This window comes from Mus caroli, unplaced genomic scaffold (genome assembly GCF_978045245.1).
Source record: "Mus caroli unplaced genomic scaffold, Mus_caroli_1 scaffold_20, whole genome shotgun sequence".
Taxonomy (NCBI): Eukaryota; Metazoa; Chordata; class Mammalia; order Rodentia; family Muridae; genus Mus; species Mus caroli.
In genome coordinates this window covers 13,457,577-13,480,788 of record NW_028227275.1, presented here as the reverse complement: position 1 = coordinate 13,480,788, position 23,212 = coordinate 13,457,577, and the positions used below count along the sequence as shown (strand labels likewise).

The window sequence follows — 23,212 nt, the reverse complement described above, 5'->3', positions numbered from 1 at the left end:
GTGTGTGTGTGTGTGTGAATGTGTGTGTGTGTGTGTGTCTGTCTGTCTCTATGCGGTTCTTATGCTCTTTCTATGGCTCTTTTTCTTCTATTGTTCATTTTGCCTATTCTGCTTTTTTTTTGTTTTACCTTATTTTATTATTATTCTTTAGATGGCTGTTGGTTTTGTTAACTGGAGTCAGAAAGGAAGTGGATTCTGATGGGGGGCTGGGGGAGGTGGGGAATTTCTTAGAGGAGTTGGGGGTGGGGAAACCGTAATGAGAATATATTTGAAAAGGTCTATTTTCAGTAAAAGAAAGAGAGAGAGAAATAATTGTTAAAAAAAAAAATGAAATCATGACATCTTTAAGAAAATGGCTGGCACTGGAAACTGTCATAGTAAATAGGCCAGAGTCACAAGGACAAAATCTACATTGTTTGCTTATTCCTTTTCTTTTCCTTTTCTTTCTTTCTTTCTTTCTTTCTTTCTTTCTTTCTTTCTTTCTTTCTTTCTTTCTTTCTTTCTTTCTCTCTCTCTCTCTCTCTCTCTCTCTCTCTCTCTCTCTCTCTCTCTTTCTTTCTTTCTTTCTTTCTTTCTTTTGTTGTTTCTTGAGACAGCTTTTCTCTGTGTGGCCCTGGCTGTCCTGGAACTCACCGTGTAGACCAGGCTGGCCTCGAACTCAGTGATCCACCTGTCTCTGCCTCCCAGGGGAGCAAAAATGAGAGGCTAATGAACGTGAAAGCAGAAAACTTTTCTTGCAAGGCAGCAAAAGGGGAAACAGGAGTATGAGAGTGGAGGGGAGAGAGGCAAGCTAAGCATGAGGAGGTGGGCGAGAGTTTAGCAGGGGCGGGGAGGGGCGGGAGAGGAGGGAGCTGGGAGACCCAGACCAGGACCAAAGCAGAGCATGGGGGAGAGGGGAAGGAAGGGAGCATGGGGTGGGGCGGGGGCGGAGCAAGGGGCCGGGAGAGGCGGGGTGGGGAGGGTGGAGTGGGGTGGTGGTGGTGGATGAGAGCAAAGCATGAAAATGGCCCAGGTAACTCATCACTCTGTATAATAATGTTCAAAATAGTAGAAGAATCTTTGAGAATCTTGGGATAATTTTTATGTCCATCAATGTACTGTTTGAGAAAAAAGATGAACTGTGTATATAATGGAATATTGTGTCACCATCTAGAAGAAGAACGAGTCTCCTCTCTAACGAAAATGTTGAGCATTCTCCGGTGGGGCTGGGGAGCCAGCTCAATTGATACAGTTCTTTTCCTTCAAGCATGAGAACCTGAGTTTGAGCCCTGGAATGTGCCCGAGAAAAAAAAATCCACAGTGGCATGTGTACTGGGGAAGTGGAGATCGCTGGCCCTCGCTGGCCAACCTGCCTAGCCCAACTGGGGAGTTCCAGATCCAGTGAGAGACACTCCCCCAAACAAAACAAAACACCCCAAAACCAAGGTGGATGGCATCCTAGGAAACACACACACACCCAAGGTTGACCTCTGACCTTCACACGCTTCAGTGCACCAGCACACAAGAGCACACTCTCCAGCCTGCTCTCCGTATTTGAAGACTGTGAAAGTGAACACAAATCCTGGTCACTTTGTTTACTTGTGGATAAGAACGTCTTTGAAAAGGGAGATTGGAAGTTGGTAATTGGCTGCTCCTGGGAGGGAACTGTGTGAGAGGGACTTTCCCCACTACCTGCCTTCTTACTTTTTTTTTTTTGAACGCTGACAGAGTGAAATGTTCCAAATGTGTAGTACTGAAAAGCAAGGGTGTTTCACTTGCGCCCCCTACAGGCCGGTCTGATGATAGCGTGGCTAGTGCAGGTGATGCTTACGTCAGTATCTTCACTGGTGACTGGGAGAGGAAGGCCTGGTGGATCATCTGAGGGGACTCCACATCAAGGATGTTCAGGAAGTAGACATAGCCATCCAGCGTCCCCACGGCAGCCGTCGGGGAGGAAGGGGAGGACGCCAAGGCTGTTGCCTGTTTAAGAAAGAAATCCCAGAGAATGAAGGCTGCTCCATATACAAGAAGCCTGCCGGGCTGGAGCTTAGAATTTTTGAAAAGCCCGAAAGCTTTGTTTGGGTCGATATTTCTGTACAGAAAGTCAACATCCCTGAATCTGACCAACTGCTTAAGCAGTTGATAACTGGGGAAGCATCCTCTCTAAGAGCTATAGTGAGCTTCTCTAAGTAGCAGTAGGCAAGGGAGCTGTATGTCATCTTACAGGTGACATCAAGCAATGCTGTGGCAGTGTGGGCATCTAGCCGTGGTCATGCTGGGTTGGTCTCCCTGGGAACCCTGCCTCAAGTGTTTACAGGGAACCACTTACAGCAGAGGCAGAGACATTTGGGCCCCAGCATCACTGGATCTTTCCAACGATCATTTCCCTGTTAGCATAGTGGAATCTACCATAAAGAAATGGTTCTCCAAGCACAGGCTGGACCACAACCATGTTTCAGACCTGGTTTGGAGCTCAGTGAAGGCTGGCCAAGACCTTCGGTCAGTGGCTGTATCTGGCCTTGTCCACAAGGAACAGGTCAAGTCCTGGTTATACAGCCCCCCACCCCCTGGGGTTTTGTTAGATACTTGCTTCTTGTTTTCAAGCAGAGACCTGATCTCTGATGGGTCTGATGGTGTGTAATGTCCCTTTAGTTCTAGAAATTCTAAAGAAATTGATACATACACGCCTTTGTCCGTACAGATGATGTGGTTGTTAGATATTTTGTGGCCTTTCAGACAAGACTTTACATTGTTACTTTTCAGGGAGGGGACTTGTAATTGCAACTTGCAATATTATATGACATGGTACTTGCTTAGTATTGTGTTTTATGTAATTGGTATAAGTATTTTATAATTGAGATTCTTAATTTGTAGGAGAGAAGGACTGGAACTTTCCTACCTTCTAGGATGCAAAGGAAGAAGAAATTCAGCACTGTTACTATTTAGGTCTTTTACATTTTTTTTATATTATCTTATGCAAAATGTATTGTGGATTCTGCAGAGGCAATGGCATATTGAGAAAGATATCGTGGGTGTTTGCCAGCTAGCACCCAGATATTGTCCTTCTATGAAAGCCTTGGATACCCACAGAGAAACCCCTGTCCCATTATTCCTAGGGCTCAGAGGGATGAATGAGACCCCTCTTTCGGGGCTGAGCTTTTGTTGGGTAGCATTGACTGTGCTCTTATTCACGGGGAGTACTCCCTGGAGAGAGACTTCTTTGAGGCCTCTGGTTCCCTACCCCGGCACAGTGATGTGAGCTTGGCACCGTGGCATGTGGGTATGACTAAATCGGGGCTTCTTAAAGTCTACCTCTGTATGTGAACCAGTGCAGCAGGGAGGAGTTCCAAAGGCCACTGGATGTGAACACTGAAAGGCGAGCGGAGGCAGAATAGATATTTTAAGCATGGGTTTATGGGGCACACTTACTTGAGTCTTCAGGAAAATCCTGCTCATACAATTGCAGTCTTCTAGTGATACAATGGAAACTTCCCCCGAACTCGTGAGTGTCTGTAGGGGTAAAACAGATACACCGAACAAGTACCTGCTGATCTGCTAGTATGTTCACCTGGGGGGTTCAGTTAAAAGCTACACTGTCTCTATAGGTTATTGTCATTTATAAATTCAACAGTGACTCTTATTTTCTGAAGGATTACATTGTGTTAGGATTAATTGTGCTAGGGTTACAGGCACAAACTATCATACCTGGACGCCTTCTCTGTGTGTGTGTGTGTTTTCTTTGTTTTTTGTTTGTTTTTTTGAGATAGGGTTTCTCTGTATAACTCTGGCTGTCCTGGAACTCACTTTGTAGACCAGGCTGGCCTCGAACTCAGACATACACCTGCCTCTGCCTCCCCAGTGCTGGGATTAAAGGCGTGCGCCACCACACCCTGCTCTGTGTTTTTAAAAACAATTACCTTCAGCACTTAGCAGGCAGAGGACAGGGATCACTGTGAGTTTGAAGCCAGCCTGGTCTATATGCTGAGTTCCCTGCCAGTCAGGGCTACAAAGTATAGATATATTCAGTGGGTAAAGGCACTTGCTACCACGCCTGATGACCTGAATTCGATCCAGGGACCCACATGGTAGATGATGATAACCAACTCCCTCAAGTTAACAGCTCTCCCTCTCACTTTCCCTCTTCCCCTCCCCCTTTTCCCTCTCTCTCTTTCTCAACAAATGCATAATAAATAATAAAGATGTAAAAAATAGCCAGGCAGTGGTAGCACATGCCTTTAATACCAGCATTTGGGAGGCAGAGACATCTTCGTGAGTTTAAGGTCAGCCTGGTCTACAGAGCAAGTTCCAGGACAGCCGGGGCTACACAGAGGAAACCCTGTCAAAAACAAAAACAAAAACAACAAACAAACAAACAAACCAAACAAACAAACAAAAACTAAGAAATAAAACTAATTACCTTGAAGAGGATTTAAATACTATAGTAACTAGGTTAGGAACAGTGAGATGGGAGATTAGACGTACGGCTCTGTGGGTCGGTTAGCTCTTCTGGAGGGCTAAGACTTGGTTCCCAATGTTCACAGGGCAGTTTCCAACACCCTGCAGCCCAGTTCCAAGGGATCTGATGCACTCTTTGGTTTCTGCATGTACCAGGCACATAGGTGTGCACAGTGACACATGCAGGACACACACACACACACACACAAACACTCCCCCACAGTCATACTTCAAAGAAAAAGCCCCTGGAAGTTCAATGGGATTATCGTCTAATAATGATGATGAAGCCTAGAAACAGCAAGCTATATATTTTAAAATCATTTTACTTTTAGAATATTTTAGGACTACAGAGGTTTTGAGCAGAAAGTGCAGTAGACCCCCCCCCCCCGCCCTCACTCCACCTCCCACAGCTCTCCACTGTCAGCAGCTGCATCAGACGTGGCCCTGGGCTTCAGCATCTAAGTCCACACTGATACAGCTACTGGTTAAATCTATAGTTTACATCGGGGCTCCTTAAATCTTTGTGTTGCTCGTTCTGAGAGTTTTGATGAGTTTGTAGTGACTCTCACGCACAGTTTCTCTGCCTTAAAAATCTCCTCTTGTCTGTTCCTGCCTCCCTCCCCACTCCCCTGACAACCACTGATCCATTTTACTGACTCCATGGCTTTGCCTATTCCAGAATAGCCTGTTAGATTCATACAGCGTGTAGGCTTTTTCACACTGGCTTCGGTCACTTAGCACTATGCATTTACGATCCGTCCAAGTCTTGGGGTGGCCGGACAGCTTTATTTCTTTTTTATTACCGAGCAAGGACACATTGTGCGATTGTGCCACAGTCTCTGCATTCACTGGTGAATGGGGGGCACCTCAGTTGTTTTCCCAGTCTGGGCCGTTATGAACAATGCTGCTGTAAACGTTTACGTGCCTCATTCTTTAGATGGCATGACGTTTTCAGCTCATTTGGGTAAATACTAAGGAGTGTAACCGCCAGAGCATATGGTGCCTGCTTAGTTTTAAAAGCTGACAAACCGAATCCAACTTGGCCACACCTCCGTTCAACAAATGAGCGCTTGGTGCTTCGGTTGCTCTGTGGAAGCCTCTGTCGTCGCCATCACTTTAGATTTGAGACGTTCTAACAGGCGGTGGCATTGTGGTGCCACACTTACCTAAGGACCGATGTTTACAGCATCTTTTCATAGACTTAGTTTCCGTCCACACGCCTGCTTTGTGTAGAGTCTGTTCATGCTTTCCCCTTCACTTCTGAATGAGATTGTTCACTTTCTTACTCTTGAACTCCACATGCTTTCTGCAGATCTGGGTGCCCTGTCCTTTGTCAGCTGCCCCTGCTGCAGAGACTTCATCTGTGGTTTGCCTTTTCTTTCTCATAGCAGAGGAGATTTTTTTTTTCCCCCCACAGAGCAGAGGTTCCAGTCAAATGCAACCCGCTGATTTGTCCCTCCGCAGGCTGTATTTGGTACTGTAGTTAAAAGAGTTTGCCATCAAGGTCAAGGTAACTTGGATTTTATCATCATCTTTTAATAACTTTATAATTTTGCTTTTACGTTTGTCTACGATTAGTTTTGATTTTTTTGAATATATAACGGTTTGCAGCTAGGTTCGAAATATTTGGGCAGGTGCGTGCGTGCGTGCGTGGGTGCGTGTGTGCGTGCGTGCGTGGAAGTTACACGAGTGCAGGAAGTAGTTGTCCCAGCAGCATTTGATGAAAAGGAGATATTACTTTCACCAAATGGTCTTGGCTACTTTGTCACATGCCAGTTTGCTGTGTTAGGCATGGCAATAGCACTTACCTAGGATCCCAGCACTCTGGGGAGTGGAGGAATGAAGTCTGTAAGTTCAAGGCCAGCAAGACCCTTTCTCAAAAGAAAGTTTGAAACCCGAAAAGGTCATATTATTATATCCCTGTGGGTTTACCTGTGGGCTCTGTTTTGTATTACATTTATCTATTATCTTATTCTTTCACCAACACCAGTCACTATTATTGCAGTTTCAGCTCAACCGTATTTAATTCTCAGTACCTCACCGATGCCTCCTTCCCTACGATCTTGAGTGTTTATTGTGTTGCCATGAAAATTTTATAATCAATCAGGTTTTTTTTTTTTTCCTTTGCAAACTAACATTGACATTTTGGCTGGACTTAGACTGAGTCTGTAGCTCAGTTTCGGGAGAAGTGACATCTTAGCAAAGCAGCAGCTTGTTATCCCTGTCAGGGTGACAGCTAGCCATAGATTAAGAAAATCATTTAACCCTTTGGTTCCCTTTCCCATTAGCTATCAATGCTGGTCTTGGAGGTGGTCTCAGTACTGCAGAGCATGGGGCCAGATTCAAACATGCCTGGGCTCTTTGTAAAGTGAGATTACTTAAGAATTAAAGATGCCTTTGGGCAGTTGTAGCATTGCTGACTAAGTATTGAGATTTCTTTCTCTTTTTCTAAGGACCATGTAAAGGGGCTTTCATCTATGCTTGGTCTACAATTGGTTGGAAAAATGCAGTAAAAGAACCTGGCTGGGAAGTAAGCAGAAGTTTTTGGCTAGTATTTAGTCAGGTAGGTTCTAATACCAGCCTTGGAGGCAGAGGCAGAAGATGTCAGAGTTCAAGGCCAGCCTGGTCTACAGACAGAAACCTCATCTTGAAGGAAAAGGGAGAGATTTTGCGATTTAACATGTAATTGGGACAATGAGGACTTTTTGGGTGGGGGAATAGAACAGTTTAGTTCTTTCCCCGGGGTTTGTGGCTTCTCCCATGCCTACCTCTCTCTCATTAGATGTGCACCTACTTCATTTTACTGGCATGACCATAAGTGGGATTTCAAATTGTAATTGCTCACTACTGGTAATGTAAGAAAGCAATTCATCTTTTTGTGTTTTAACCGTTTCTCCTACACCTTTGCCATGGTCACCCAACACTAGGGGTGTTTGAAAATTTGATTGTTTATTTTATTTTATTTTTTTTATGATGGCAATTTTGTCACCAGAAAACAGAGGCTGTTTTATTTCTTTCCAGACTGTATACCTTTTACACAAAACAAAACAAAAACAAAACCCAAAACAAACTTACTGTATGAGCTCAGACTTCCAGTGTGATATTGATTAGGAATTAGACACGTTATAGACATTCCTACTATGGTAAGCTGAGCGGCTCCTACTCCGTTCTCAAGAGTATTTTTATTATAAGCAGGGAACAGAGGTTGTTGAGTCGTAATATGGATGACATTAATTGACTGGTTAACGCGGAATCGGTGTTTCAGTATTGCATACCGGAAATAAACCACGCTTGGTTAAGGTGTGTCATTGTTCTTAGGCGTTGCTGGTATTTAATGGAGGGTGTTGTGTCTGCATCGGGGGAAATGCTGAATTGGAGTTTCCTTTCCTGGTCTTTTGTGTAGCTTAGGTCAGAGAAAAGCGTCGGAGAAGGAGCTGGGAAGGATGCCTTCTGCTTCTAGATTTAAAATAATAACTGTGGAAAATTGGTATTTCTTTTCCTTAAATTTTTTACTGGAATTCACCAGATAACCTATCTGGGCCTGGAACTTCCATTTTTGGAGTGTTTTTATTAATCGAACTTCTTTGATATAGGCCTTTCAGAATATTTCTTTCTCTGAAGGTGATTTTGAAAAAAAAAAACAAAACTTGCTTTACAAAGGTTGGTCTAAAGATATCCGATTACATATGGATAGGGATTTAAACCTTCAGACACAACAACTTGGATCCTATCGTGTCCCACCCAGTACACCGGCTCTTACCAGGAAGTATTTGGTTCCAGGTGTGATAAAACTGACAGCTTGCACTTTCCCATCACAGGCATCGAGGAGTTTATCAAGAGGCATCTCTGCACCAAACGTATAGATATAAACAGACCCCTAAAAAGGCCATACAAAGAAAAAAAATTATTGCACGTGTCATTAAGTCAGCAAGTACTTGTTTAATGGCCACTGTGTGCAACACACTGGGACCAGGTGAAGGGACGTCACAGACTCAAACAAGATCTTAGAGGAACTTAGAATATAGAAATCATATTATTTAAACGAGGGCAAGACACAACAAATTAGCAGATACAATAAGAGACAAGCGCGTGGGAGAGAGACCAGGGATAGGATACAGAGCCTGTGTTGTGAAGGGTCATTTGATGGCACCTTGTTTGGGGCTTTTACTCAGAATAAGAAGTCACCTCAGGCTTGGAGTGGTTGAGATAAATGTTAAGTTTGTATCGGCCCCTATGCCAAAAAATACATTGTTCACTCCGTCATACAGGTCGAGAATGCATAGTTCATTCCATTATATATGTAGAGAAGCCTATTAGAATGTCCTGCTAATACTGTAGCTCTCTCCTTCCTAGTCATTCCACCATGCACTATCTACATATGCAATTATATTTATTATATATTATATATCATATATCGTATATTAGATATTGTGTATTATATACTATATATTATATACTATATTATGTATTATGTTTTATGTATTATATATAATTATATGTGCATTTTATATACATGTGTGTGTCATTAGGCATCTATATGTTTTACATGGTTATACATTCTGGTAAATTTCATATTCTGTCACCCAAAGTCTAGGGATTTTATTTCTATATGAGTTTCACCATGAGGATGCATCCATCTAATGTCAGCAGAGCACCACTAGACTCTGCCCCTTTCGCGCCTGAATGATGCACACGGTCACCCATTTGCTGCCATGTCCCTGGGCCTTGAGGCTTCAGATGTCTGTCACAGCAAACAGTTTGCGTCTTTGAATTCTTTTTCGACCTGCTAGTTGGCAGCTTTCCCCGCTGGGCCCTCCCGAAGTCCATTTTTAAAGTTTCCTCTGGTAACAGCCTGCTGCTGGTACCCCTCAGCGTTAGAGTGAACATGTATCCCGAGTAATTTTTTTTTCTGTCTTAACTCATATAACTTTTTAAGAGGCTCCATCTGTTTTTCAAAGGATTCATCTTGGGAACTGTAAGTGTGGTGTCTTGCGGCTCCCCACCCCGCCCCGGAACTTATACTGTCTCTTAAATCTTCAAACTCTATTTAATCAATTCTATGAGTTAGACTCTTCTGAAGTCTTGCTGCTACCCACCTCTCTCCTCTCTAGGACTTCAGTCCGACATGCTAGGTTTCTTTCAGTGCGCAAGTCACACCTCTTATCCTTCCCTCTGTCCTTCCTTCCATTCTGGTTTTCTTGGCAGCAGCATTCCCAATAACCTCGTCATCTATCTTCCATGTCAAGTATGCTCATTTAACGCTTTAACCTTTTTTAAAAAGAATGGGTGTTTTGCCTGCATATATGTGTGTACACCGCTTGAGTGGCTGGTGCCGTTTTTATTGCACGTGCATGAGTGTTTTGCCTACGTGTCTGTCCATGTGCCACATGCATGCCTGAAGCTCGTGGAGGCCAGAAGAAGGATCTGACATCCCGGGACTGGGGGCTACAGATGGCTGTGAGCTGCTGTGTGGGTGTCTGGAATCCAACAGGAGCCTCCTTGGAGGAGCCACAGGTGCTCTTAACTGTGAGTCACCTTGCCAGCCCGGGGTACGCTCATTTAGTCTTTCCTTGGTTATGGTGTGAGTGTGTGTGTGTGTGTGTGTTAGTAGTTTCATTTGGCCGTTTTCTTTTTCTATTAGGATAATTTTTATTTTTTAAGTTTCTGCTTCACAACAGATATTTTTAGTTTTCCCATTTATTTATAAAACAAAGTACCATTGTTTTGACTTCCGGTAATTACCAGAAACTTAAGTCTTCCCATATATAAAACCAAAACATTTAACTTTATTTGCAGTCTGTCCAATGTCCTCGTCTAACAATAAAATGACTGCTAATCTTGACATCTGGGAGTCATTTTATTAGCCAGGGGTCTCTCTAACTCAGAGAGTCATTTGTTTATACATTGATTCTTCAACCTTCTTTTTATACAGAATTCATATCTGGCTGGGCTGAGAAGAACCAAACTGCAAAGGTAGATATCTGATTGGCCTGGCCAATCAGAGCTCAGACCTCTCCTGACCAGACTGGCTGATACAGGTAGATGGGTGACCAAATTAATCCACTGTTGCAGGATTTTCCCTGTCCAGTCACATTAGGGCAGTGGGAGACTTGTGATTGGACAAGGAGAAGGGAGGTGGAGTGAGGCGTTGAGGAGACAGAGAGAAGAGGTCTGAGGAGGAGAGGGAGAACCAGAATGGAGGCTGATGTGGTGTTATCAAAAGGTTGGAATAATTGTGTTGAAGCTTTATCGTTCTCATTTGGCTCTGAAATTATTGTATTGGCATCTTGTAAATTGTGTTATTATTGATACATAAATCTGATTGGCTAATTAAGCATTAAGAGTCTTGATTCTACCTGGTAGTTAGGTGTTGAGATGGCTAACCAGGGGTTCATAGGGCATTGTGTGTAAGTGAGAGGAACTCAGGGCAGGGGGGGGGGGCGGCGGGCGGCATCTGAGAGATGGCCTCGTGGGAGCCATGTGGCGAGTTAGCGGGGCCGAGAGTTGAGCGAGTGAGATCACCTGGCGCAGAGGCTAGCTCTAGATATTTCCTGCAACAATCCACCACATGTATTTCAGAACACTTTTATTTTACAGTTGGTGACTTTCTTCCAAAGTTACCAATGGGACAGAAATATAAGCAAGAGTAGCAGAAGACTGTAAATACCAGAAGGGGAAAATTGCAAGGAAATAGAGGCAGCAAAGGGGAAACAGAGCCAAGAGACACAGAGGTGAGCTCCCGGGGGGGGGGGGGGGGGGAGGGGCAGGGCATGGAGGACCCTGGATTTGAACTCAGGCTCTCCTCTGTTGGTGTGTATACATAGCCAGGCATCTACTTTTAATTTGGGCCTTTGTTCAAGGTGCTTCCTATGTGCGGCAGAGAGAGTACAGATGTGAAGAGAATTCTTGCCCACACACGCCCCTTTCTTTTTTCCCATCATGCCCTGAAGGTGCCTAAAGATTGTGCATCCAGAAATCACTAATGTACCTTGTCTGTTTGAATCAGTAACATTTTGTAACTGGGGGAGAACACCAGATGTGTCACCGGCCCATCAACCTCGAGAAAGGTCTTCATTTGGTACTTTGAATCCTTGATGATGAAGGAGTATATCACACCATCCTGCGGACCGAGCACAGCGAGACAGACACAGAGTCGGTGTTTGCCAAAGTATAGACCACGCTTGACGTCAGCCAAGTCGGCCTGCCCCAGTGTGAGAGCGCCATCTCTGGTTACATCCAGAATGCACTGTTACCTTTAACTCACTACTTTTAACCATGTACTTCATTACGCAGAAAACAGGACAAAGGAGGCGGAGTTTATAGGGCTTGAGTGTTAACTGTCCTCGTTTAAAAGTGCTTTAGTAGGCTGGAGAGGTGGCTCAGCGGTTAAGAGCACTGACTACTCTTTCAGAGGTCCTGAGTTCAATTCCCAGTAGCCACATGGTGGCTCACAGCCATCTGTAATGGAATCTTATGCTCTCTTTTGAAGAGTCTGAAGACAGCTACAGTGTACAAATATACATTAGATAAATAATATTTAAAAAAAATAAAAAGGAGCCGGGCGTGGTGGCGCACGCCTTTAATCCCAGCACTCGGGAGGCAGAGGCAGGCGGATTTCTGAGTTCGAGGCCAGCCTGGTCTACAAAGTGAGTTCCAGGACAGCCAGAGCTACACAGAGAAACCCTGTCTCGAAAAACCACAAAAAATAAATAAATAAATAAATAAAAAAAATAAAAAGGGCATTAGCCCTACTATGTTTGTTTTTTAACCACCCATGTGACAATAAAGTGTTTTTTATTTATGTCATGTTCTCCTCTCCAGCCCCTGATATAGTGCTAGAACCTGGCAGGTGTTCAATAAAAATGGGCTGGCCAACTGGATGCTGATAAATGGACCTAATCGAATGAGTCTCAAGAGGAATGTGACTTATTTCTACGATAGTTAAGAGGCATAGGTGGGGTGGGGTGGCCATCATGTGCTAACTGGAACCCCACTGGAGCTAAGCCAGGCATTTGAGAGATGCGACTTCATACAGCAAGGTGCTTTCCCAAAGCTGGTGACCATTCTCCATCCCTCACCAGCATAGCTAAGAATCTTAAAAGGTCACAAATGCAGACTAAATGGAGGACATGGGAGGGGCTTTTCTCTCGAAAACTCCAGGAAGGAAAATACAAGTGGAGGGTTAGCTCAGAGGCTCATGGTGGCTTCTGCCTTGCTCATCCTAATGATGAAATCTTTCATCCTGATGTCGCTGCCTCCCTGGCCTCAGAGAGACCACTGGCACTGAGACTGACAGACAAAGCTGACAGCGGACTAGGGAGGGACAGCTTCACCTAGACTTGAGATTTTGATGTAATCTTGACCTTGATGGCACCAATCGCAACTGCGAGGAGACACGTGGTCTGCCCCCATTTAAAACTTCCTGGAAAGGTGTGTTCTCGAGGGTAAAAGCATAGTACCCCGGGGTGTGATGCCCCAGGTTCACTTTCCGGTGACTGTCACGAGGTTTCTACCTGACAAAGTTGTGAGGGTTAATAACGGTGCCCGGTACAACCTGTGGCTAACCCCAACTGTTCAAGTAAATGGAGATGATTAATACTGGGTTTCACTATCAGCTCTAACAGACAAAAGACCCAAGCTCATTTCTGACAACCTAATCCAGTATCGTAGAAATGGACACTGGGCTGGGCTGCAGATACCTGCGTGTAATTCCCTGGGTAGGAGGGACAACAGCACGTTTCTAAAGCCCACTTTTGTTCATTTGCAACAACACAGACATGATCGGTCATTACCTATCTATTTTTTTTTTTTGTGCATGTAATGGAAAGTCTCCCGAGTAAACTTTTTTATCATAACTTTCAACAGGGAAACTTAAATTTTAATTGCTAGTCTGAAAAAGAACCAGACATGACAAAATATGGCTCATATATGTAAGTGGCAGCGGAGAGAGTGTGTGTGCTTTTTTTTTTTTTTTTTTTTATGAAGTGAGGGATTCTGAGAAATAGAATACATTACAATTCCAGAAGCGAGTATGCCGTCCTTTTGGTACACCAGCGTGAGTGGGTTGATGAGCGGGGCTCCATCTTTGGGGAAAGAACAAACAAGAGAAAGTAGGTGATGTAATCAAAAGAGCAGCACGGATCAGCAGGAGCTGCGCCCGGGGATGAGTATATATAAGGGAGGTGCGCTGCGCCGGAGGCCTCATGTTACACACCTATGCAGAAACTGCACGTCTGTGTCCAGAAATGCCCCGTCAGAGACTGGAAAAGGCTGGTGCCAAAGACCCGCACCATCAAAGCTGTACCACCACTGGGCTGTGTACTGAAGATGGATATACACTTTATAAATGTATATAATCTACATCAAATGGCTCATAAATTTTTATCAAATGAAGTGCAGTAGGGAAAAAATTCTTCAAGAACATTTGTTATTGTTAAGATATTGGTCTTTGGGGAGGAGATCCATGCTATCAGTTTGTGTAGGGAAATACGGCAACTGCATGGGCTCTGATGGCACCCATCAAAATGTTTGTCTGCTGCGCAGAATGTATCTGATGTTGGCGGCTGGGAAATATGTCCTTTCCTTGTATTACTGTCCCCACTACAACACAGCTACTACTGGAGTCTTAAGAATCCAGGCCTGGAAGAGGGACTGCTTACACCTGTTTTGAAGACCTCTAAAAGGTCTGCTCTTAGAAAGCGTCCAGGTAACAGCGCTGTAGATACTCTACAGGGAGGAACTGGGCTCATGGAGGGGTGTGGGGCAAAGCTTTGCCAAGGACGTGAGAGTCTGTGATTGGGAGAGGGACTCCGTGAAAGATACTGAAGTTGTGAAAATTTGCAAGAGGGAGTGATGTGTGAGCCAACCCTGGGTGAGATGGAGAGGAAGAGAGGCAAGGGAATGAGCCAGGAGGCAGATCCCTGAACGACCAGGTAGAAACACTTCTTAGCAGACTCACTCTGGGGCTGATGGGAAATGACGTCAGAGGCAGGAGGCGGGACCTCGAGACAGAAGAGACCCTGAGTTGGGTGTTAAGCATGAGCAATTTGAAGGTAGCCAACTGCTTGCTTTGGATTGGATGTAGATTCATGTCAGAAAGGGTCAGGTTTGGGACTGGAGAGATGGCTCAGTGGTTGAGAGCACTGTCTGCTCCTCCACAGTTCTTGAGTTCAATTCCCAGCAACCACATGGTGGCCCACAACCACCTGTAATGGAATCCGATGCCCTCTTCTGGTGTATCTGAAGACAGTTATAATGTACTCATAAAATAAATCTTTTAAAAAATAAGAAAGAAAGGGTCAGGTTTGTTGCACAAAACCTGGGTGAACTTGGGAGTCCAAGGCCTTATTCCTTGGACTCTGGTGTCAGCCCCACAGCTCCCAAGAATCTGAGCTTGTTTGTTTGGAGGTTATGTGTGGTGGGAGGGGAGGGTCCATGTGCGGGCAAGTCAGAGGACAACTTGCAGTAGAAGGTTTTCTCTATCCACCCCATGGGGATCAAGCCCGGATTGGTGGGCTTGCTGGCACGCCCCCTAGCTTGCTGAGACATTTTACTGGCTCATGAAGACGAGGGTGCCCTGTAAATCTAGTGTGTTGTGGAGCTACAGGTGTATCTCCTTGTGGTGTCCCGAGGATCTTATGACATGAATATACAGAGTTGTATCTTTTGGTATCCTCACACTAGGAGCCGGCTAACTCTTAGTAAGCAGTGAGTAGCCACAAGTGTATCCGCAGGACTTGCTAACAGAGAATCAAATTTAAGGAGGCCCCAAGATGTCTCTAAGAAAGGGGGGAAATAAGGGATCCCCCAAACCACCATCTTGAAGAATGTGCAATGCTAACCCCACAGCTGTACTTCCGGACTCGGAGGCAGGGCAGTCTCTTACCTGGAAGTGGAAACTCCTCCGCCTTCTGGAGCACGGTCACCTTCAGGGTTTCTGTGTTAATCATCAGAAGATGACCCTCTTCACACCCAACGTACAGGTCGCTTGACGGAGTCCAGCAGTGCATAGTTGGGTGAAGCAGAGGATATATGTCATCTTTCGGCTTCGGGAGGGAAGAGCATCCATGCGTTAGGACGGCAATCATGGTTAAGGGCCATAGAAACACCCACCCAAAGAACTGTCACAAAGAAACCAGAGCGAGCTGCCGGGGAGTGGGGGTGGGGGTGGGAGTGGGGGGAATGCGTCGGTTTTTCATTTTCAACATCAGAATCCTATCTCTTTCCCCCTTGCTCTCTATACTTTATTCACTGTGAACCACCAAGGCTCTCCTGCTAATCCATTCCTGCTAATACAATTGATTAGTACTTTGTTAGCTATTTCTTAGTGCCCACTTTTGGCATCTCGAGTCCTTAATTGTTCACGAAAGATTGTCGTTAGCATCCTTGTCTTCTGGTCTTGCAAGGGTCACTCGCAAAGGTTAGCTTGGGGGACTCTGTTCAGTTGGCTTTCAAAGGCAAAGAGATGACCTTTAGCCTGATGCTGCGGCCCCTCTCATTTGGTCCATGATCATTCCATGTGCCTGAGTCCATATGAGAAATCATAACGTAAGTAGAAGTTGACTTTGGGCTCCAAAACCAGTTTGGATCGAGTTTAAAGCAAGTAGTTGTTTTCCACAAAAGTTTAGGGGTCGCGGGGTGGGGGTGTCTCTCAGGTTCTGTGGGCCACGTGGGTTGAGTATACTCCTTGTTTTCTTCTGCATGACCCTTGAAAGCGTAAAAACCATTCTTAGACTTGGGCCACAAAAAGGGACCATAATTTGTTCAGGCTTGTCTTAGATGGCGATATTGACTCTTTTCCCAGGGTCTTTAGCACTTGTGTTGAGCAAGAAGAGGCTGTTCCTTGTCAGCACCTAGTGTCAAACCCTAGAGCCTCTTCCTAGTAAGCCTTGAACAGACCACACACTCTCCTCCCTGAAGCTCAAGGTGGCCTTGACAAATATGTCAGAAATGTTGCCTGCAGTGCTAGATTTTGAATTCAGGATACTAGACTATTCTCTGTCTCTCTCTCTTTCTCTCTCTCTCTCTCTCTCTCTCTCTCTCTCTCTCTCTGTCTCTCTCTCTGTCTTTTCCCCTCTCCCCCATGTCCCCCCTTTTCTTTTTCCTTCTTTTTGCAGTGTAGGGGGATATTGCATGCTAAAAAAGCACTCTACCTCCAATCCCACTCCTTCTAAGTAACTACTGAAATGTACTAGTGTGCGTGCTTATGAGTGCACATGTGTGCGTACCTGCAAGTACATATATGTGCACGTATATGCCGATGTGTGTATGCGCACACATGTATACAGAAGTGCACATGCGTGTGTGGATATGCACATGTGTGTGTACATGTTTGTGCATGTGTACACATGTGTGTGTGACGATCTGTGTATTGTTGTGCTTCTTGTAGTTCTACATGATTAAGGATTGGACCTTGTTTCCTTCTGGCATCCTCGCACCCAGGGACATAAACTTTGTTAACAAACTAGGGGCCACTTTACTAGCATGTCTAGAGAGTTTTATGTTTATGTTGCTGGGTGGTGGTGCACGCCTTTGATCCCAGCACTTGGGAGGCAGAGGCAGGTGGATTTCTGAGCTCAAGGCCAGCCTGGTCTACAGAGTGAGTTTTAGGACAGCCAGCACTACACAGAGGAAACCCTGTCTCCAAAAAACCAAAGGGAAAAACTATTCTGTGTCTGTGCCCTGCTTTTACTCGGGCACTAATTCACTGAGTTTCCGTGAGTATTTGGCCCTTTCCAGACAGTGTTCTGAATATCCACATGTGGAGGTGAATGACAGAAAAGCCCCTTCCCTTACGGAGTTTTCCTACCAGTGAGGGCGAAAGAGAGAGAGAGAGAGAGAGAGAGAGAGAGAGAGAGAGAGAGAGAGAGAGAGAGTTAGATAGTAAGTTGCAACGTTGAATATGGAGAATGTCGTGTGCTAAGAAGCATGTTGAAGAGAAGTGAAGTGGGGCTGCTGGGAAGGACTGTCAACCACATGCCCAGTGATCTGTTCTAAATGGCTTGTGGTGTGCCAGCCACCTTCCCAATAAATGCTCAACTGTCTGACAAGAGACAACGCATTGCTCCTTTAATTTATGAACGATCCCTACCAGACTCTCAGCTGACATAAGTTGCTGATCTTGCCCATTCCAAGAAACGTGTGTTAGCTACTGGTTCTACAGTGTGCCCAGTCTGCTTTCTCCTCAGTGGGGCAGTAGAGAGGAATCAGGGGGCGGGGCGGCAGAATCAGGAAGCAGAGAGGTGATGGCTGGGACAGGCACGTGGGTTACAGGAGCCGTGATGATAAAGCCCTGGGCTCTTCCTGGCCCAGGGAGGAGAGTGGAAAGAGAGGTTAGATGCTCAGGTGGACCTTGAAATGTGACCAGCGCGGTGCTCAGTCACAAGAAGATGCAATATGCAATATGATGGTATTTCAAAGGGGGAGGTGACTTTAACGGTATGGCTAACCTATTTTATGTCTTCATAGATTGGACAGTTAGGAAATAAAAACCTCAGTAGTCGCTACTCACCCACCCACTCCAAATTAAAAAAACAAAGGTGCCACTAACCAACCAAAGGGATTAGATGGTCACCAATGAACGGCTTTTCTGCGGGATCTGCCCAGCCAAAGAGACACTCACTGAAGTACAATATCTGAACCTTCTAGTGTGGTTCTGGTGGCATCTGACAGACTATACATTACAAAAAGACTCTTGGTCACAGTTAAGTGTACCTAACATATTTATTTATTTAGAGATTGGATCTCACTGTGTAGCCCAGGTTACCCTGGAACTTTTGATCCACCTGCCCCTGTCTACCCAATGCTTGTATTACACCCAGTTTGAAAAAATCCAAGCAAGCAAGCAAGCAAGCAAGCAAGCAAGCAAGCAAAAACTAACCCCTAAAACTGTGCAAAACAAATGCCAACAAATGCCACCAGCCTGGTCCCCAATACCAGTGAGTCTATGTGTGAAGCAGAAGGGGAGGACTCAGACCTGGAAAGCTCTTGACTGTAGAAAGTTAAACTACAATTGGAGTTTTTTCTTTTTCATTTTTTGTAGGATTGATTTCATATCCTTGTCTTTAATAATGTACTTGGTGTTATTTAAGAATAGATGTGGATAGCCGGGTGTGGTGACGCACGCCTTTAATCCCAGCACTTGGGAGGCAGAGGCAGGCGGACTTCTGAGTTCGAGGCCAGTCTAGTCTACAGAGTGAATTCCAGGACAGCCAGGACTACATGGAGAAACCCTGTCATGAAAAACCAAACCAAAAAAAAAAAAAATAGATGTGGGGGGATCTGGGTCATATGAGCAGATGTCTTGATTTTCTACTTTTAGTTTTAGAAGAAATGGGGTGTGTTGTAATTGGATCTCAAAACATTTACCAACTCAGCCTCCATTTCCAGGTCCCTGGGATCAGACGTCAGACATTCTGATCGCCTTGAGCCCAAAGATGGAAAACTGGATCCCAGCTTCGTACTGCATTAAAGGTTAGGACAATACAAACATGCTGAGAAATATTTGAGTTCATCAAAGAGTTTCTTATTTAGGCAATTTTGTCTAAAAGAAAAAGAACAGTAGACAGAACACGGAAACTGGACCCTTGAGCTTAAATTCATTATGTTGGGTCCAGTTTCTGCCCAGATAACATCTGCTTTTGATTTTACACACACACACACACACACACACACACACACACACACACACACACAACTGGATAGTTTTCTCTCTCTCTCTTTCTTATTTTTGTTTGTTTTGTTTTGTTTTGAGACAGGATTTCTCTGTGTAGCTCTGGCTATCCTGGAACTCACTCTGCAGATCAGGCTGGCCTCAAACTCAGAAATCCTCCTGCCTCCACCTCCCAAGTGCTGGGATTAAAGGTATGTGCCACCACTGACCGGCTGGGTAGTTTTCTAATACCCTAAGTAACTTGCATAATGTGTATCAGGCCTATTTAAAGGCCTACGGTGTGCCAATCCGGTGGTAGCTACATAAAAAAATAATGAGATTATTTAATGTCTGTGATCTCGTAAGAGTCCCCATCTTGCCGACGTTAGAGACTCTTACACAGACCAAGTCATCATTGGTTTCTTTGCCATTGGTACCCAGGTCTCGAGAAATGAGGTTCTGGAGGCTGGAGAGAGCACTCATCAGTTAAGATTAAGAGCACAGGCTGCTCTTACAGAGGAGCTGAGCTCAATTCCCAGCACCCACATGGCAGCCCACAAGCATCTGTTACTCCAGTTTGGGGGCATCTGACGCCCTCTTTGGGTCTCCATGTTGATGCCCTAATGGCACACAGATATATGTGCAGACAAAATACTCTTGCACCACATGGAATAAAAATTCAAAAAAATTTAAGAAAACAAAGAACTGGCATTCAAGAAGAGGAATGAAATCGAGGAATTTGGGAGACAAGCTCTGCCTGTATTCAATTCGTTGGACAATCACTAGTCTGTGCTTTATCTGTTTTCCAGTGTGTGTGTGTGTGTGTGTGTGTGTGTTTGTGTGTTTAAAATGAAAGGTCAAATGACTGGGAAATTAGACTTCTGAGCTAAACTCCAAGTAATATGGATGTATAACATAGAATTATAATTCACAGCATCACATTTCTGCTTTCACAAAGCAGTAAAGATGCTATGCAGTTTATTCGTGAACCTTGTTTAACACAGCAACTCCATGTCTAAGCATCCTTTCTCTGTGTGTGTGTGGTGCACGTGCCTGTGTATGTGTGTGGGGTGCAGGTTAGGTGTCCACTCTCAGAGGCTGGAGGTCGAGAGCAGGCGTCTTATCCCATTTCGCCTTTGCTGCTTAGGCCGGGACTCTCACTGAAGCTGAAGCTCCCCATTGGACCCAACCCCCATGCTGGTCTGACATTGGAGGCACACTGCGGCACCCAGGGCTTCATCCGCTATGCCAACTCCATGGCCACAATGACATAGAGGCATTTAAGTGAGGTTTAAAAGATCAAATAGCATCTTCCAAAGGCAAAAGACAGTTGCATGGATTTCAAGCGTTTTATGTTGGACCCATTATTGAGTGGGAAGTGTGAACTATTAGGACTCCTACAGATTTACTGGAGGTGGGGAGGGAAGGAGGGAGAAAAGGAGGGAGGGAAGGAGGAGGATGAGAGAGACAGGGAGGGAGGGAGGGAGGGAGGGAGGGGGAGGAGGGGGAAGGAGAGAAGGAGAGAGAGTAAGTGAGGGAGGGGAGGAGGAGGGGAGAGGGAGAGAGGAGGGGAGGAATAGGGCGAGGGAAGTGGGGGAGAGAGGAGGGATTCTAGGCAAATAACTGGCTGAGCGCCTTGTTTTTTTACTTTGCTGCCCCCTTGTGGCTGAGATGGGGTGGTGCACGTCCCATGGCTAGAACCTGGTCTGGACAAGAATTAATCATGTTCCCTTATTTACAGAAGTGAATTACTGTGGTTCATTAGAGGACGTACTGTGAACACGGACCGTTTCTCTTGTTCTCCACAGACATTTTATGACCCTCTAGTCTTTTACGGTGTGTTACTTTACTCACGTTCACAGTGAGATAGCTTCATTTTCTACAGTGCTGTTTCAACTTGGGCACGGGCCCACCACCTTTGTCTGCGGCTTGGTTCCACAAGACATCATCATAACAGGTCCCGGTGGTCCAGAGGACTTCTGGTCTTCATCTTCATTCATCCCGAATGTCCTGCCCTGTGATCTCCTCTCTCCATTTCCCTCCTGACCACCATTCTGAATTTGCATTTACCACTTGAACCACACAGCTCTGTTCTCCGTCCCTCAAACATGCCAAGGTATCTCACCCGGGCAGGGCCTCTGGGCATGCTGTCCCCTGCACTTGAAATATACCCTGCCCCTCCCCCTTCTTCTTCTTCTTCTTCTTCTTCTTCTTCTTCTTCTTCTTCTTCTTCTTCTTCTTCTTCTTCTTCTTCTTCTTCTTTCTTTTCTTCTTTCTTTTCTTCTTTCTTTTCTTCTTTCTTCTTCTTCTTCTTCTTCTTCTTCTTCTTCTTCTTCTTCTTCTTCTTCTTCTTCTTCTTCTTCTTCTTCTTCTTCTTCTTCTTCTTCTCCTCCTCCTCCTCCTCCTCCTCCTCCTCCTCCTCCTTCTCCTTCTCCTTCTTCTCCTCCTCCTCCTCCTCCTCCTCCTCCTCCTCCTCTTGTACCAGGAATGGCTCCTTGTGCTTCAAGTCTCAAGAAAGAGGCTTACACCCCCCCCCCCCCCAGTTAATGTCTTTCTTTGCTTTATTGTTAGCCTGTTTCCTCTGACAGGAACATTTCTGCTTGGTCACCAGAGGGCATCAGCTACCTGGAAGGAGCTTGGTGTAAATGTGTAGAAAGAAGGGAGCATCAAGCAGCAGGGGTGGGGGAACCAGTGTGAGGCTGTTGGCAAATTCTGTCATTTCAAAAATCCCTCCACCACGTTCCACTCCCCTGCATTTGCTTGTGCTCAGACAGAGATGGGGGCTTCTTGCCGACTGCTCTTTCCCCTCCTACTGTTCTCAGTGTGCTTCTGCCCCACCCCTGTCCTCCTCCCTCAGACGCTGTCTGCTTATGCACCAGTCCCTCCCATTTGCTCCCAGGTGCTACCCCTGAGAACCACATTAACATCTGTATCTCCATCGCTGCCACTTTGCTCCTGTAGGGGGAAGGGGGGTCTACTTGCCAGCTCTCACACTGCATCTCTACTTGCTTCCGAGTCCCTCCACATCAGTCTGTCCAAAATCAGGATCACACCTGCCTGACACCATCTTCCTAAGTGTTCAGACCCAGGCGTGTGGGACCAGGTACCTGCCACAATCTCCCCAAGTATCCAGACCCCTGAATGTGGGGGTCTTTGCTTCTCAGGCGATGCAGTAATGAGCAGAATGGTCCTCCATTCCCAGATGTCTTATAACCAAATGAGATCCCACTTCTAAGACACTTGCCTTGGAGCAAGCAAGATAATTACCCTGAAAGTCTCTGCCTCTTCGCCCACCAGCCCAGCAATGGCCGACAGTGGCAATACAGGCCCATAAATGAGATCCTTTGGCAGAGTGGTGGGGAAAAGCATGTCGGGTTCGTTTAGGAAGGTCGCGTCTTCTAGGGGTAGCTTGATGGACCTGTAGAGAAAGGACACATCGGAACAAATGGGGTAACAGAGATCCCATCAAATAGGTGGAGGGTCTGTGTATCAGTGGGAGATGGAGAGGAGGTGCTCTGCCATCACACACACACACACACACACACACACACACACACACACACACACACACACTCAAGAAGATAAGGGCCCAGCAACAGCTTTTGAAATACATGCCGTAAAGTGACAACTCATGTGTAGTGGAGAATTAAGGGCATGAGAAATCTTGAGAAGACCCAAAGTTAATGTGTGAAGTGGAAACTGTAAACCTAAACGCTGTGGGGGGCTGGGGCAGGCTGTAACCAGCAGAAGTGTGTCTTCCTCTTGTAATGGTGACAGGTAACACTCAGTTCCAGCCAAGAGAGTTGCTGACATGCAAGACCTTTTGGTTGTAAAATATTATCTAGATATTTGTGAGAAACATCTCAAATTTTGAGTGTTGGCAACGCAATCAAATTTTTAAAAAAGATTGTGAGCTGAAGGGAAAAAACCCCCACATATATAGTCTGACAAAAACCCACCTTCAAGTTTATCATTTATCTAGGTTATAAAGGTGGGTTTGTGGGCAGGCGAGGCACAAACGCTGAGATACCTTGGGCAGCTTCCAACCTAGAAGCGAGCAAGTAGGTGATGGAGAGATAGAAGAGGAAGAGAAGCTGAGCGGTTTGTGTGCTACAAAGAGAGGTGGAT

The 23,212-nt window shown here is 45.4% G+C and overlaps 1 protein-coding gene across 1 annotated transcript in view; it reads right to left on the bottom strand.

Moving 5' to 3' along the window:
- Cfap43 (cilia and flagella associated protein 43) overlaps window positions 1-23,212 on the bottom strand; it is a 91,449-nt gene that overhangs the window by 55,590 nt on the left and 12,647 nt on the right. The window contains exons 5-11 of the mRNA XM_085833773.1: window positions 22,352-22,502; window positions 15,320-15,479; window positions 13,450-13,517; window positions 11,423-11,554; window positions 8,195-8,311; window positions 3,409-3,489; window positions 1,811-1,959 (exon numbers count right to left, since the gene is read on the bottom strand). Of these exons, the coding sequence (XP_085689899.1) occupies window positions 1,811-1,959; window positions 3,409-3,489; window positions 8,195-8,311; window positions 11,423-11,554; window positions 13,450-13,517; window positions 15,320-15,479; window positions 22,352-22,502 (858 nt within the window). The remainder of the gene's footprint in view (window positions 1-1,810; window positions 1,960-3,408; window positions 3,490-8,194; window positions 8,312-11,422; window positions 11,555-13,449; window positions 13,518-15,319; window positions 15,480-22,351; window positions 22,503-23,212) is intronic.